Source organism: Ornithodoros turicata, chromosome 3, assembly GCF_037126465.1.
Source record: "Ornithodoros turicata isolate Travis chromosome 3, ASM3712646v1, whole genome shotgun sequence".
NCBI lineage: Eukaryota > Metazoa > Arthropoda > Arachnida > Ixodida > Argasidae > Ornithodoros > Ornithodoros turicata.
Genome location: NC_088203.1, coordinates 20,393,951 through 20,408,226, shown reverse-complemented (window position 1 = coordinate 20,408,226; position 14,276 = coordinate 20,393,951). Strand labels below are relative to the sequence as shown.

Sequence of the window (14,276 nt, the reverse complement as noted above, 5' to 3'; positions counted from 1 at the left end):
TAAAGCCTGTGCAACTACTTTAGCCCTTATTTGCTGGTAACATTGGTGCCAATACAGCTGTGTGACAGTGTAAAATAGAATACATCCTGTGTTTGCATACGCATAAAAATTATGCATGTGTAGCATATAATGTGTATATGTAGATGTTAGAGTTATTAGGTCTTATGTATATTAGTTATGATACAGCTTGGGACAAAAGTTTACGGAACACAGCACTTGCGTATTTCTTCATCACAGCGGTCTCGTGCTAGCTATCAAGGGGAGTTCAAATAAGAAACGAGTGACCGGTTATTCCGTCCATCTCCTTGTATGTGAGTCCTCTCCTGTTAGCTGCTTGGGTGTCACCCCAATAGACAAATGTGAGACCCCGGTGTTAAACTTTTGTCCCAAGCTGTACTATTTGAACTAAATGCCGACATTTCAGCTGTTTGAGCACGGTGCCCTCATCCTTGACGCATATACAAGTGGGTCCACATCCTCAGTGGAGCCTGCACAGCTGAGGACTCTGTCCAGGTGGCAAATTGAATAGTTCTTTTAAAAAGAAGGCAGATTTCTGCCAGAAGACCAAAAAGCAGTTTATTTGAAATAGTACCAATTTCTTCTCGTTTTTTATTTGCAAAATTTAGGGCATGTTACGTGACTACTGGGGCTTTCTGCTTCTTTCCAGGCACCTCAACTGGTGACTTCAAGCCTATGTAACAACAGTATAAGGTGGTAATGAAGCACGCGAGCTTGTGTCGTTAGTTTGTGTCCGTCAGTCTCGGGGTTATGGACGTATTAATAATATTACAAACCTGGTTGAACAATAAATTTGTTAAACAACAAACAATTCTCGGAAATAAATACGATGTGCAGAATATTCTTACAGAATATGCTGCGGTTGAGTTTCTGTAGGCACGGTTGTTGTTAATGCTAACTGTTCAGATTTACGACGTGCTCAACATTGAATACCTCATAAAATACAAGTTCTTGCGTGAAACATATTCTTAGGAACATAATAAGTCCTTCGGCGGAAGGAAATACAACCAGCCCGTCCCGTCTGTAGACCAGGAAATGCAGAGTAAATCAGAATCGCTTGAAAGCCCGAAGCTGCTTTGAATAATAATAGTAATGATAACGAACAACACGAGTTGAAACATAGTACAACAAAACATTACACCACCCAGTCTTGTACGGTAACTTGTGCAAACAAATCGAGCAACAAAGGGAGACAGCTTCCAAATATCACAGTCGCACTCTACAACGCACTTGCTTTGTTGTCAGATTGTCAACACGTAAATATAACTGCAACTGACGTAAATATAATTGCAACGCCAGGCATCCACCAGACACTTTCCATTGGTGACGACGATACAACCAATACGGGGTGTTACCCTATAAAAGTCTACCCATGCCGCCATGCCGTATTCGCCAATTACTCAATGCAGGTGGTACATTGTGCGATCTTTATATAAAGCTGATAAGAACATTTAATCTTGGTAAATTTCAAAGTGATTGAGTGCCGCAGCACGAAGTTTTAACTCAAAACGTGTAATTCCAATAGTCAAAACAATCAAGGTGGCGCCGTTGAGAAGAGCACTTGACATGCTGCTCCCAAGACGACGACGTGTCGCATATCCTGCCAGCCGGATGGAACTACAGTTTTCATTTCGCTTTCGTGTAACTGTCGTATTTTGCTCAGAAGTAAGCAACGTGAGGTACAAAAAATGCCGACGTATACTCAGCAGACCACACCCAAAAGGGATTTCGTCTGCTAACTGAGAGGCGCCATCTTGGCTGTTTTGACTACGGGAACCTCACGTTTTGCGCTATAACTTTGCGTTACGGTGCTCAATCACTTCGGTATTTACCATGATGGAATGTCCTTATGAGTTTTATCCTTAGGCAGCACACAGTACCGCCTGCATTAAGTAACTGGCGAGCACGACATGCCGGCGCGGGTAGACTTTTATAGGGTAACACCCAGTACAACGTTGCGGTGAATCCCCAGAGGCCACGTAACTCGTCAGGAGAAACCTCCTAGCCACCGAAATGCTCGGCTTCCTTGTTGTGAACGGCAGCCGAGCAGAAGGCGTTTACATTCGATAGAAAAGTGCAGCTGACTAGAGCACTAGAAAAACAAGTTTCAGAGTACCGCCAACCGCTTGGCTTGACTTGGCTTCGCCTCACGTAACCAGGCAACGACGCCATTTCCCTTCCACGCAAATTGGGCCAGCTGTGTTGACGCTCTGCGACAAATGCAATTTTATGTAATCTCGCGTGAGATTACCTGTACTAGACGATCTTAGACGGTACATAAACTATACTGTCTGTACAGATATACGGGCATAGCCAATTTCAAAGCGAAAAAGGACCTCCTAAGTAGGGAAAATATAATATCACTTATACAATAATTTGATTTAAAAACACAGGCGTCAGACTATATTATTTTGACTATATACACCACACTATATACAGACTATATACACCACAAAAAGCTGTTCTATCCGAACGTCAGAACGCCTGCGACCAAGACAAACGGTAATGCTTTACCCCTCAGACGCGACCAGAGACCCTGTGACCTTCTAGATGCGACTGGCTGGAGCCAGCGGCAGCGGGCGCGGCGAACATTACTTGCCATGGCGCAACACGGGTAACGTAACGCGGATCGGAAAGCAGTCCGTACAGTTGCTCAATATACAGGAGAATGCGCGCGGGAGAGGAGGAATGCGGAAGAGACACTTCAGGCGCGCGCTTCTCACAGAGTGGAGCGATTTCGCCCGGAAAAATTTCGGGCATATTTGTTTATCGGCGGGGAGAACAGTTTCTAACAAAAAAAGATGTGATGGTTCGGGAAATTTCATAGTCCCTTTAAGGCCGGGCCGCGCATGGTGCGTGTTTCTGTGACTATCGCGCTGCGTAAAACGCTGCATATCCACGCACCGTGAAAAAATACGCCTCTCAAATCGCATGGGACGCAAATCCCGCTGCTGCGTGCGCCGCGGATTTGCGCGTGCGCCGCGGAACCCTACGCCCTTTTAAACTGTTGGATAGGACAAGCACAATACTTGTCGAATTCACATTTCACAAATATATTGTACTGCCCTCGCCCAAAGAAGGAAGAACAGGCACTTACTGCGTCGCCTCCCTCCCCGACGAAAGTCGTCCATATCACTTATATATGCCAGTATTTCGAACGGAACAGATGAATATGTCCTTCGCGAGAAGCTATTTTGGCAAGCACATTCTGGCATGTGACTTTGTGTACGCCAACGCATGTTGGGGCGACGGTGATCCTCGTAAGAGAGGTTCCATTCTAGAAGCAACGATCGCAGCTGTATGGCATCTGTCGTTTCTAGCCCATGTTTGGACTCCGTAAAAGCTCAATTGCCGTGAAAGACGGCAGCACTTCGTAGGATCACCTGCTCTTCCCTTTTTCAGATGTCACATATACGATAATTCTATTATTCTTCCAGCTATCCCCTTTTCTCTGGCTTCCCCCTTGATCACCGGTTGGCTGTGTGGCTGCCAGAAAAAGATCACCGGCATCGCAAAGCCCATTTTCCATCACTTCAGGGAAACTGCTGAGCATCTTCACTTGAGGAACGTTCACTGGAATACGGCACGATATCCCAGTGTCCAAAATCCCAGGTCTCAAAATCCACAATACCAAAATCCGAAATTGCAATATGAGTGCTTATGTCTCTGAGAACTGAGGGTGATCCTATTTCAAAATGACATATCACTGAGCAACGTGCCAGGTTTGCGTGTTCTCGATGTCTGTCGAAGTCGTTCTGGCGGTTGAGATGCACATTCTCGCGATGGTTAGGGCTTAGCAGGGCGATACGCTGCAGCAACAGAAAGCGAAGCGACGTTGCCGAGTTCAATACAAGGCACAATGCGTTTTTTGTTGTCAAGTAGGAAAGCTGCCCATGGAGGTACACTGTAAACTTTTTCACACCTTTAAAGGTGTGCGCTATGCACATTCAATCTGGTTGCGTAACATTGCATCTCCAGGATGATATTTTACAAAATTCGGAAAGCATTACTAAAGATAAAGTGTCAGTGCAAATCTTTCATTATGTCTTGGATATCCTAGGTACGAGCTAATGTATATATGCATCGCTATCGATAATCGAGCACGCGCAAGTGTCTACAATACTGTTGAACAATGTTGAGATATTGCAAGACTGAATTTTTGGAGGACAGACAACACTCGAGTAAAGAAAATTTGTGCGAAACCGTGCTCCATTATGATGTTACCAAAATTACACCTAAAAAGGCGTGCGCCATGCACGCTATTACACCTCTAAAGGTGTGAAAAGATTTAGAGTGTGGTCTCCATTACTTGACGGAAACTATCTTTCATGCGGGATAAGAACGCTCCCAATGAAACAATGCACGTGTATGTTGTCATCAAGTAGGATAATAATGTTGTCACGGCAAAACAGATTTTAGAAAAATTCCTTTCTAGAGGCAATACCGCTCCGGACCATTAGGCCTATTATATCAGATTAGTTGCAGTACCCAAGCATACGCATTGACATCAAGCAGGAAGCTTCGGTAAGCCCAGTAGTCGTGTCTATTGTGATCTGTAGAGCGCGGATTTTCATGCAGATGCATATATTCTTTTCTTTTCTTTTTCTCTCGATATGGTTTCGTATCTGGACACGTGAAAAAAACACTTTTGGTCTTGGTCTGATCAGAAGGGTTCTATAATGCATATAAATGCACGTTGTGGCATATTTCGCATGAAAGTGCATAAACAGTGAATATTTTGCCATATTTCCAGGTGCGAGAGCTTCTTCTTCTTTCATGGATTGGTTTGCTGGTTTCGGGATGGAAGTGGTCTTTCGCGAAAATTATGGTCGCAATCGAATGTTTCCATGTTTCGAAGGGGGGAGGTGCGGTTTTCAGCCCTATCTTGGCTGCTTCATCCTCCACTGCGCGCATGGTCGATGGGCCGTAACTTCACCTTCGCCACATTCCTGTTCGCGTCGCAATCGGGTGGCGTTCGCAATTTAATCGGCATGACGCAGTACCGTACGCAAAGACATGACGAAACAAGCCTGAGCATGGGCAACACGAAAAGCACGAACCTCCATGTATGTTAGTTTATTTTATTTTTATTTTTTTTAATGTTGCCCATGCTCCGGCTTCTTCCGTCATGTAGGCGCCGTCCGCGACCTAGGCTGCGTTTACGATATTTTATCAATCACGAACGCCGCCTTCAACTCCTTGATTTATATCTGTGCCGCAAGTATTCTTTGTTGTGTGCTGCAGAACGAGAGAGAGAGAGAGATTATGGGTTTAATGCCACAAAGGCAATAAAGGCCATGAAGAACGAAGGCAGTTTTAGTTTACCGTGTTATGCCCAACAAGATACTCTCTTCTATAACTAGGCATTCGAAGAACTAAAAACATTGCATATATTGTGGATCTTTTCTGCATATTTCGAAGACTTTCAGTGGTTAGTTGCGTGCATATTTCGGGAGTTTTTAGTGCATATTTACCCGCGCTCTAGTGATCAGGTATAGGAGAACTACCTGTGTAAGTAGCCCCCTTCGCACTGACTGAGACATTATGTCCACCGCCGCCATATCAGGTTAGTGTCAGTAGACAACACGAATGTGGTGCTGCGTACCTTTTGGCCACAAGAGTCAAGAACAGCATCATGTCAGCCAACCCGAGGCGGCGGCCCCATGAAGTGACGTAACGTGAGGAGGGCCGTAAGGACGGTAGCCCCGGGCGCAACATTCTTTTTTTTTTTTTTTTTTTTGAGGCGCAGAGAAAAAAACAGTGAAATTTTTTATCACTTGAAAAAAAAATCACAATTTTGTAACCTGGGCGCTTTTCGAAATGTCTTCTGGGCGCCTCAAATACAGAGGAGATTGAAGCGAGGTTCGATATACCACGCCGGTGTAACATTGGATCCTGTGTACTTCGGCAGAGATGTGTCTCTGTACCTGCAGCTGATTGATGAGCTCTTCAAACCGGTATGAGATTTCAGCATGGAGAATCACGATCTAACGAGTCGTCTCCGATGGCGTAGGGGTAGAGGGTACGGTTGAGGAACCATACACTGGACAGGCGACTGCGCCTGCTCTCACGTGGCAGCAGGAAGCTATGACGTTTCGAGCATCTTCCGCGGCAATATTCTGCGAAATGTCGTTCGGGTAAGTACACGGTGGGTAGCGCGCGAGCTGAGAAGAATGAAAAAAGAAAGTCATGGCGACTCGATGATCATGAGAGAACTGATGTTCTGAGGCTGGAACAACATAGAAAGGACAAATACATACAAAGCCTCAAATTACCCAAGAAATGAACGACGAACGCAGATCCGAAGATGTGGGTTCGAGCCCTACAGCTGGCTAACCTTCGCAGTGACTTTTATCTTTCATCGTTCGACTTGATGATGTTACGCCAGGGCCACCCACGGCTGCTTTCTCATGCATTTTTTTTTCTTTTTTGTAAATGAGGCTTGTGCAGTGACGTTATGTTTGCCCACGTGAATCGGGAAAACCATAGTCACGTTAGGAAGGGAGTTGCCGGCTCCTGTCCTGAGGCAACTCCCTTCCTACATCTCTACCGGTTCGCTGGATTTCTACCCATCTACATAGTCACATTAGCTGTTAGTCGCCATCTGCGCATGCGCGGCGTTGGTGTGGGCAAAACATACTGAACGCAGCAGCGTGCGAATGCTTTCCGCACATGCGACACCGGCCGTGTTGCACTGCTAAACCGCTCTCGACTGTCTCCTTCCACAATACACGAATAATTTAGAGCTCTGAAAAAATCGGTCAAGTGTTGCTACGAGACGAAGTTCTTTATGAACGGTATACAACATGACGATCTCTTTGGTCTGCACATCGACAACTGGAGAGCCCAGCCACAAAACGTGCCGTTGTTCGCTGCTGATAGTGTGCAAGCGTACAAGTCATTACTTCACCTGAGGCGATCTGTTTGATCCGGCGTTTCTGAAAACAGCACTCATTTGCTACCGTGCACCAATTCATGTTAGCGTCGCTCATTTGTACACAGGTATCACGAAGGAATCTCGCAAAGGCGATGTCAGGAAATTGTTCAGCTGAACTGATTCAAACACACAAAAAAGATTCACAATCAAACGATTTCGTCGTTCTGCGTTGCGGGGGAAACTGATGAAAAGTGATTCCTGTACCTTTTCCCCATCGGGTTGTGTAGCCGAAAGATACACGGATTTGCCGCATAGTCACTGTGCACGAAAATGATCGCTCCAATCGATTGCTGTTTTGCCCGTACCAAGCAGACGATCTACTGACTGCAGCGCCACCGTATGAGTGTGACGGCAACCGCGAAAGCTGGTCTACTGTAAAACACACGTTGATGCCTCATTGGGCCTTCAGTAGGACGCCTGTGTAGCATCCCCATGTTTTCCCGGGTCACCTGGCCCAAAGACGCTCAAAGGCAGCGCGTGACGTCATGTACACGAGCCTCATTGGATCGCGCCATGACGATTCACCGCACAGCGAAAATATTAAAAATAAAAATTAGTTCGTCTAATAAGTTAGAGGCGCTTCAATGTCCACAAGGAACATGATTAAAGCAGCTGTCGCACGATGTCTAACATCGCATGGCCATTCTCCGAGGAGCTTCATTAAGTCTATAGGACGGTGGTCCAGTCTCTCCAAGGCGGCTCTAAGGTCATTGCGTTGGACACTGTACCTGGAGCTGATAATTAGTATGTGTTCAGTTTTCTCCGCTTCGGCACACGTGAGGCAGTTCGGCAAGTTCACCTTTCCCATCTTGAACAATAGGGCACAGCTCAAAGGGACGTCTGTTCGAGGGCGGCGCAACAGTGAGTCAATGGCACGCGGCGTGCGATTCGGAAGACAGAAGCGTAGATTCGGGTCGACTCTGGCTAGCAGGCTGGACTCTGCGTCAACCAACTGTGCACGTCTGCAGGCGTCGTGACGATGTTACGAAGCATTCTCTTGCCGTCAGACCTCATGCACCATGCTAAATGCACCATGCTCTGCACTTTGTTAAATACCACCTCTTGGCACGTTCAAGGATGAATATTGACGCCATACAGGGGAGTTCGTCCCAGGTGTTGCTACGGTGTCACCGTTCCTGGGTCATCTCCTGCGTGAGATCTTCTATAAATTATATTCTAAAAATTATATTCTCAAGTAAAGCTTCTCGACAACGAGGACAAATTGACTTGCGAGAGGGAGATCGAAGTTGATTCGCTGCCTGCGGCAGTTCCGTCGTGAGAAACGGAAATTGTTTGCGATTGTGATGGATGTATTCTCAGCCACTGAGGTCGGTGTCTTCCCTTAAAACGAAATATTTCTTGCTTGTCGAATCTTGGTTTAAATACTTACGTTTCCTTTTACATAACTCGAGCACTTTTCTACATAACCTTTCGTATAATTACTTTACATTAGATTAGAACGGAAAAGAAAAAGAATATTTGACGTCGTGTTTTATTCTTTGGTGTGGCATTGCGTTTTCACTTTAAACGTAGCGTGTGTAATCTCATCAAGTGTTACTGCAGATTGCGTTGCGCCGTGAAGCTACAAGTTTAACACCTTTATTATTGTTTGTTTAAAACGTTTATTTGTTATTCTTCGCTGTTCTCTTGTTTCTTGGAATTTATCACCTGTATGTTCCACTGATTTTCCAAAGCACCAAGGGCAACTGAAAGTTCGGAACCGAGCTTCACGTTTCGCGCTCTCGTGACAGTGAATGCAACACTGAGGGCGCGACAGGAAGCCACAAGAGGCGAACACCGAAAGCAGTTTGTTGGACGCCATGTTGTAGTACGCTGGGCTGGCTTGTGTTTCCTCCGTGGCAGGATTACACTATCGCTGCCCGTTTATTTATTACTTCAATCGGTCGCGGCGCGAATATGCCGTTCATCCAGAACGAGCGGAAATTGAAACCGAAATTTGTGTTCGGCCCCTTCTCCCCTAATCTACGCCAGAGGGCGCCACGAATTGTATGGATTTAACTTGACAGGCGCAGGAAATCATCTCCGTCTCACTCCTCTGTATTGGCCAGCGTAGTCGTCAGAACAACATGAAAGTAGCTGCCCGTGCGTGATCGACTATTGGCGATTTCGGGTGATGCATTTGGGGCACTTTTTTCTGCCCCGAACCCGCGCGGTAAATTCGGATGGTGTGGTCAGAGCAAGAGCCACGTGTTCGGATGATGCACTACGAATCAGTTCGCTCGCCCCAACAGCAGTTTTTTTGGCTCTTGCTACGAGAGGCCGAGCCAGAACCACCCCTCAACTCTCTTGTTCCGCTCTCGACGGCGAGCATGCGCAATATGCGGCTCGCGAGTGTCATCTGCTACATATTGCTCCTGCGGCTGTCTGCTTGTCACACGGCCTGTCATCTGTGTCTTTGTTGTGTTCACCGTTGACGACATGGATCTTTACGAAAGTAGTAGCGATAAAATTTAGCGATAAAATCGACACGATAGTAGTAGCGATAAAATTTAGCGATAAAATCGACACCGATAATACGAATGACAAAGAGAATGATGTGACCTGCTTCTGGCTAGCTATGCTTCAGGCGAAAGTGCGCGACCACCCCAACGACACTGCCGGAAGTTCACGAACACGACGAACGCACAATGCTTTGCAATTGCAGCGACCCTCGTCGCTGCAAGAAGAGCGGCAGAGCGTCCGCCAAATTCGTGTGATGGCTGCCCCAGAGCGGCTCCCGTGTAGAGCGTGCACTGGACCTGGGCGCTCTCGCTTGATTTGCATCACCCGAAATCGCCATATGTCTGGTATGTCGAGACTCCGGCGAACGCCGCTAGGGGAATACCTTGAGAAGGATATAGGCGAGAGCCTCCAGTTTCGTCACGGTGTCCTCATTGCGTTGCCCGGAAGACAAAGGAAGATATGCGTCCTCTCCTCTGTCACGTCAGGATGGTTGCTTCCTGACGCGTTATTGTCGAGCTGTTTGTCTCTTATGTGGCTGCTTGACGCTCGTCGGGGGAGGGGGGTCTCCTGGGCAGATTTCACAAGGGACTGCGCCCACATGTGTGATTGTGGTACAGGGCCAGCGACAACGAGTGGCAGATAGCTCGTACCAGACAGCACAGTCGGGGCTGGGATTCGAACATGAACATATATTCCCTCACCGTCTGCTTTCAACTTACCCCTTACATCTTACTAGGGGTACATGACATCCTAGTCTGTCGCCTCACTCACAAGGTCATCTGAGGCGCGAGTATCGCCAGTAGAAAAATTTTCCAACGGGGCGTTATGCTCCTGGCTTCGAGGTGAGTAAGTTGAAAGCAGACAGGGAGGGAATATATGTTCATTCGAGGAACACACAAGAGAGGTCAGTGAAGCGCCAAGCCCATTTGCTACTACAACGGAAAAGAGAACAAAAGAACATTAAGAGAGAGAGAGAGAAAAAAAAAAACGCTCAAGAGGGAAGTATTACTCAACAAGGCTGAGCACGGGTAAGAAAAAGCGGTGGATCTTTCGGGAAAAGAGAAAGAGAAATCGTGTACCGTTCAACTCAGACACTCACCAAACGTTGATGCGCCTGGACGGACTTTTTCTGTTTTTGTACATCTTGCAACTTAATTCTTCTTTAGTTTTTCAACCTAACCTCGACACAGGTACAGTTTTGTCTATTGCTGGACCTACAAATGAGAACGTACATATGTACATTATGTAGATTATTTCTGTGCAGATGTACAGAAATAGATCGTGTATAACGACCGACAAATATGCTTTCTCCGTGGTACTCAATCCGCATACCGGTCAGGGACCGCCAAAGTCAGGAGCGGAGTTGGCGGTCATGGGGGAGAAGGATTTTCCACTCGTTTCCCTCACCCAAATGAACTACCAAAGGTACGACTTCGGGGGATTGGAACCTCCGAAACCCCCCTTCTGGCTACGTCACTGATCGCAAATTCAATTAACCTGAAAACTCGGAAAAAAAAAAGCTACATGGAAGCGCATTCTAAGACAGTACCTCTTATGTTCGTTTTCATTTCTTCCTAAATGGCAGAAACATCTGCTTGCGTGCTCTTTTTCTCGGTATTTTGACTTCATCACTGATTATTCTCTCCCATACAGCAAGCAACCTATCAATCGCTCAATCGCCTTCACTTCCTGCAAACGAAATCGGTCGTGGGGTTCTAGATAGTTGCCATAACCTGAAAACCGATTCAACCCTCCTGGGTGTAGTTTCTGCGTCGTGTTTCGTTTCACCCGCAGCTACAAACTAGCTGATCCAGTTACAAGGTCATATTCCGCTCGCTCCTGTGCGTTTGCACGATGTAATCCTCGCTCTGGTTTTCTTTTTTATCATTCAATGTCTCCTCCCGAGTTTGTTTCCAAGACACGTCCCGTGTAGTATAAAACACCTTCAAGGGGAGATTTTGCACCGAGCAACAACATTGAAAATTTAACGCAAAAACAGCCGACGTACAACACGGCCTGAATAGCAATGTTAATGAAACTGAGGTTCCGTGACTGTTGCGCAATTTTTTTTTGTGTGTGTGTGTGTTGTTGTTGTTGACTGCACTTCGACTGGATTGCGTTTCTGCGCTGCATGCCCCCGTATCTTATGCGTCGGGAATCAGTAACTGGTTCCAAAGAGACCCTCGCGAATGCATTTGCCACTCTTTGAAGTGATGTGCCACCGGGAGCTCTCATACTACTTACTTCTGTCATTTCAGCATAGACTAGCACTAGTATAGCATCGATAATATATATAGTATAGCTATCGTATAGCAGCATACAGTATAGTACATAGTATAGTATATCATAGTATAGCATAGACTAGCAAATGGAATACTGTGTGCATTTAATCGATTCAGGAGGACCTGGTTTATAGAAATAACGAGCGAACAATAGTTGACGTAGATTTGAATGAAGATGAATAATGTGTGACGTAGATTCCGTTCATGATGATTCATTCACTGAAACAAGTATCGCGGTGTAGAAAAATAATGTGAATTAATCACCCCACTAACATAAATCCTCCACCAAGGGGGAACGGAATGGAAATGCATCATCACAAATAGGCACCCTGAACAGGGCCTCGTGTGCTTTGCCAATGGAGACTCATTAACCATGGATAAGCGAAGTAGCAAAAGGCAAGACAGCTGGAGGACCCATTAACCATTGCAAGTACCGTTAATTGTGCATGATGCGGTTCTTCCAATGAACCCCCAGTGATCAGTATTGTCGGCGCACATGTTTCCCATGGGTGTCCTCCTGATGTATACGAGAGGGGCAGCATAGAGATTCTTAGTGAAAGAACACGTTGTCGCCATTAGCGAAACAAAGACACAAATAAGAAACAGATTTCTTTTTGCGATAGAAGAACGAAGGAACAAACAGCTTTACGACCGCACCACCACCAAAGGCAGTATCCAACTGGTCCCAGTCGGTCACGGAGCAAAAACACGTTGACTTTGCTCAACCAGTCAGTGTAGCATCGGTACCGATTGCCGTTGTCGGCCTCCGTGGGGCGGGTGTGGGGGTATATTTATTAGAACAAAAAGAAAAAAGCGAGGAAAGGTCAGCCAAACGGGACGTCGGGTTGCTATTCCGCAAAGAAAAAAGAAAATAAATAACAGAAGCATAAAATAAATATATAAATGTCACTCGTCAAACTTTGTAATCTCGGAAAAAGAACGTGTTTGACAATGACAGGTACACAGGCACGTATTTTAAGGCAAGGGCTGTGATACATCGGTATTTGTGATATTATCAACTGGTAGTGCCATTTGTAATAGAATTTGTAATAACTAGAGCGCGGATAAATTTGCACTAAAGCTTTACGCAATATGTATGCAACTATGCACTATTAATCTTCAAATAATCATTAAAACCCCTTAATATAACAGTAAGCCTGCAACACCGAATGCGTATCTGCAACAAAGGTTATGGGCCCAGACTGGAGTGGAGCAGCGGTAAGCATCCTTGAATGAACGTCCCTGCAGGTGTTCTTAATCGTTCAAAATGGCGAAAGGCTTCGAAAAGTTCGAAAGGTTAGAAGGAGCCAACCACCCCACTTGGCGGTTCAAGATCACAGTATACTTGAAGGCAAAGGGCTTTTGGGATGTCATCGAAGGTGATCAACCGAACAGGGAAGAAGAGTTGGTAGCCTGGGCAAAGAAGGATCGAGAGGCACTCAACGCAATAGTGCAGAACTTATCTACAAGCCAGGCATGCTACGTCATTAATCAAGTTACGGCGAAAGGCGCATGGTTGAAGCTCCAAGAAGCCAACCGAGGTCGTGTCCTGGAGCGAAAAATGACACTGAAGCGGGACCTGAATGGAATCAAGTGGACGAAGGACGAGAATGCAGTTCAGTATATGCAACGAGTTGAAGCTCTCGGCGAACAGCTTCGAGCCCTGGGTGAAGCCAACGAGGATGCAGAGATAGCATCAATAGCTATCCGAGGACTACCGAGGGGCTACCATGGCGTAGCGCAGGCCTTCGACGTGTGCGCTTTGGCAGATCTCACAACGGAAAAAGTGAGGTATGCATTAGCACAAGAGGAGAACCGTCAGAACGGTTACGGGGCCGAAGCCGCTCACAAAGCAAGGGTCACACCTGGAAGAGGAAGTGGTGGAAAGAACAGTCTGTAATGCTTCAGGTGTGGAATGCTGGGGCACATGGCTCGACGTTGTCCGGTGGCAAACAATGCGGGTCGTGGATCCGGAGGCAAGGAATGGAACGACACCGGGTTTCGTCGAAATTAGCCCAGGGGAAGACATAATGCAAGGCTGGCATCAGTGGGGGACGCTCATGCTGACGCATCATCTCATGGTGAACAAGCAGAAGGTTCGTCTACATCATACGCCTTTGGGGCGAAGGAGTCAAGTTGCAGGAGCGCAACATGGAACGGATGGTCAGTGGACTCCGGAGCTAGTAGTCACATGACAGGCTCTCGCACTTTACTGAGCGAATTTCGTGACCAAAATGAAACGGCGATTACGTTAGCGGATGGCAACACGATCCAGTCTCAAGGGGCTGGAAAGGTCACGTTCGAGGTCACAGCCGAAGGAGTAATGAATATACTCACAGCAAAAGATGTCCTCTACGTCCCAGGGATGGAAGACAACCTGCTTTCGGTATCGAAACTCACGGAAAATGGAATGCACGTAATGTTCAGCGGTGATCATTGCAAGTCTACTCCGATCGAAAACTTGTGTTTGACGCTGTCAAGGAAGGAGGCATTTACAGGTTGTATGCCAAAGTTACTTCGCCCATTCATCAAGCTCGTACAGCGTGGCTGGATCCAACGGTGTTATGGCACCGCCG

General features: G+C 46.5%; 1 protein-coding gene across 1 annotated transcript; it reads left to right on the top strand.

The window, feature by feature from the left end:
* Window positions 1-12,967: 12,967 nt before the first annotated feature.
* On the top strand, window positions 12,968-13,600 carry LOC135389199 (uncharacterized). Its single transcript, XM_064619265.1, has one exon. The coding sequence runs from the start codon at window positions 12,968-12,970 to the stop codon at window positions 13,598-13,600; it is 633 nt and encodes a 210-aa protein (XP_064475335.1).
* Window positions 13,601-14,276: the final 676 nt, after the last annotated feature.

What these genes read in the sequence shown, in the direction of transcription:
- LOC135389199 (XM_064619265.1), top strand. Translation starts at nt 12,968, where the DNA reads ATGGCGAAAGGCTTCGAAAAGTTCGAAAGGTTAGAAGGAGCCAACCAC.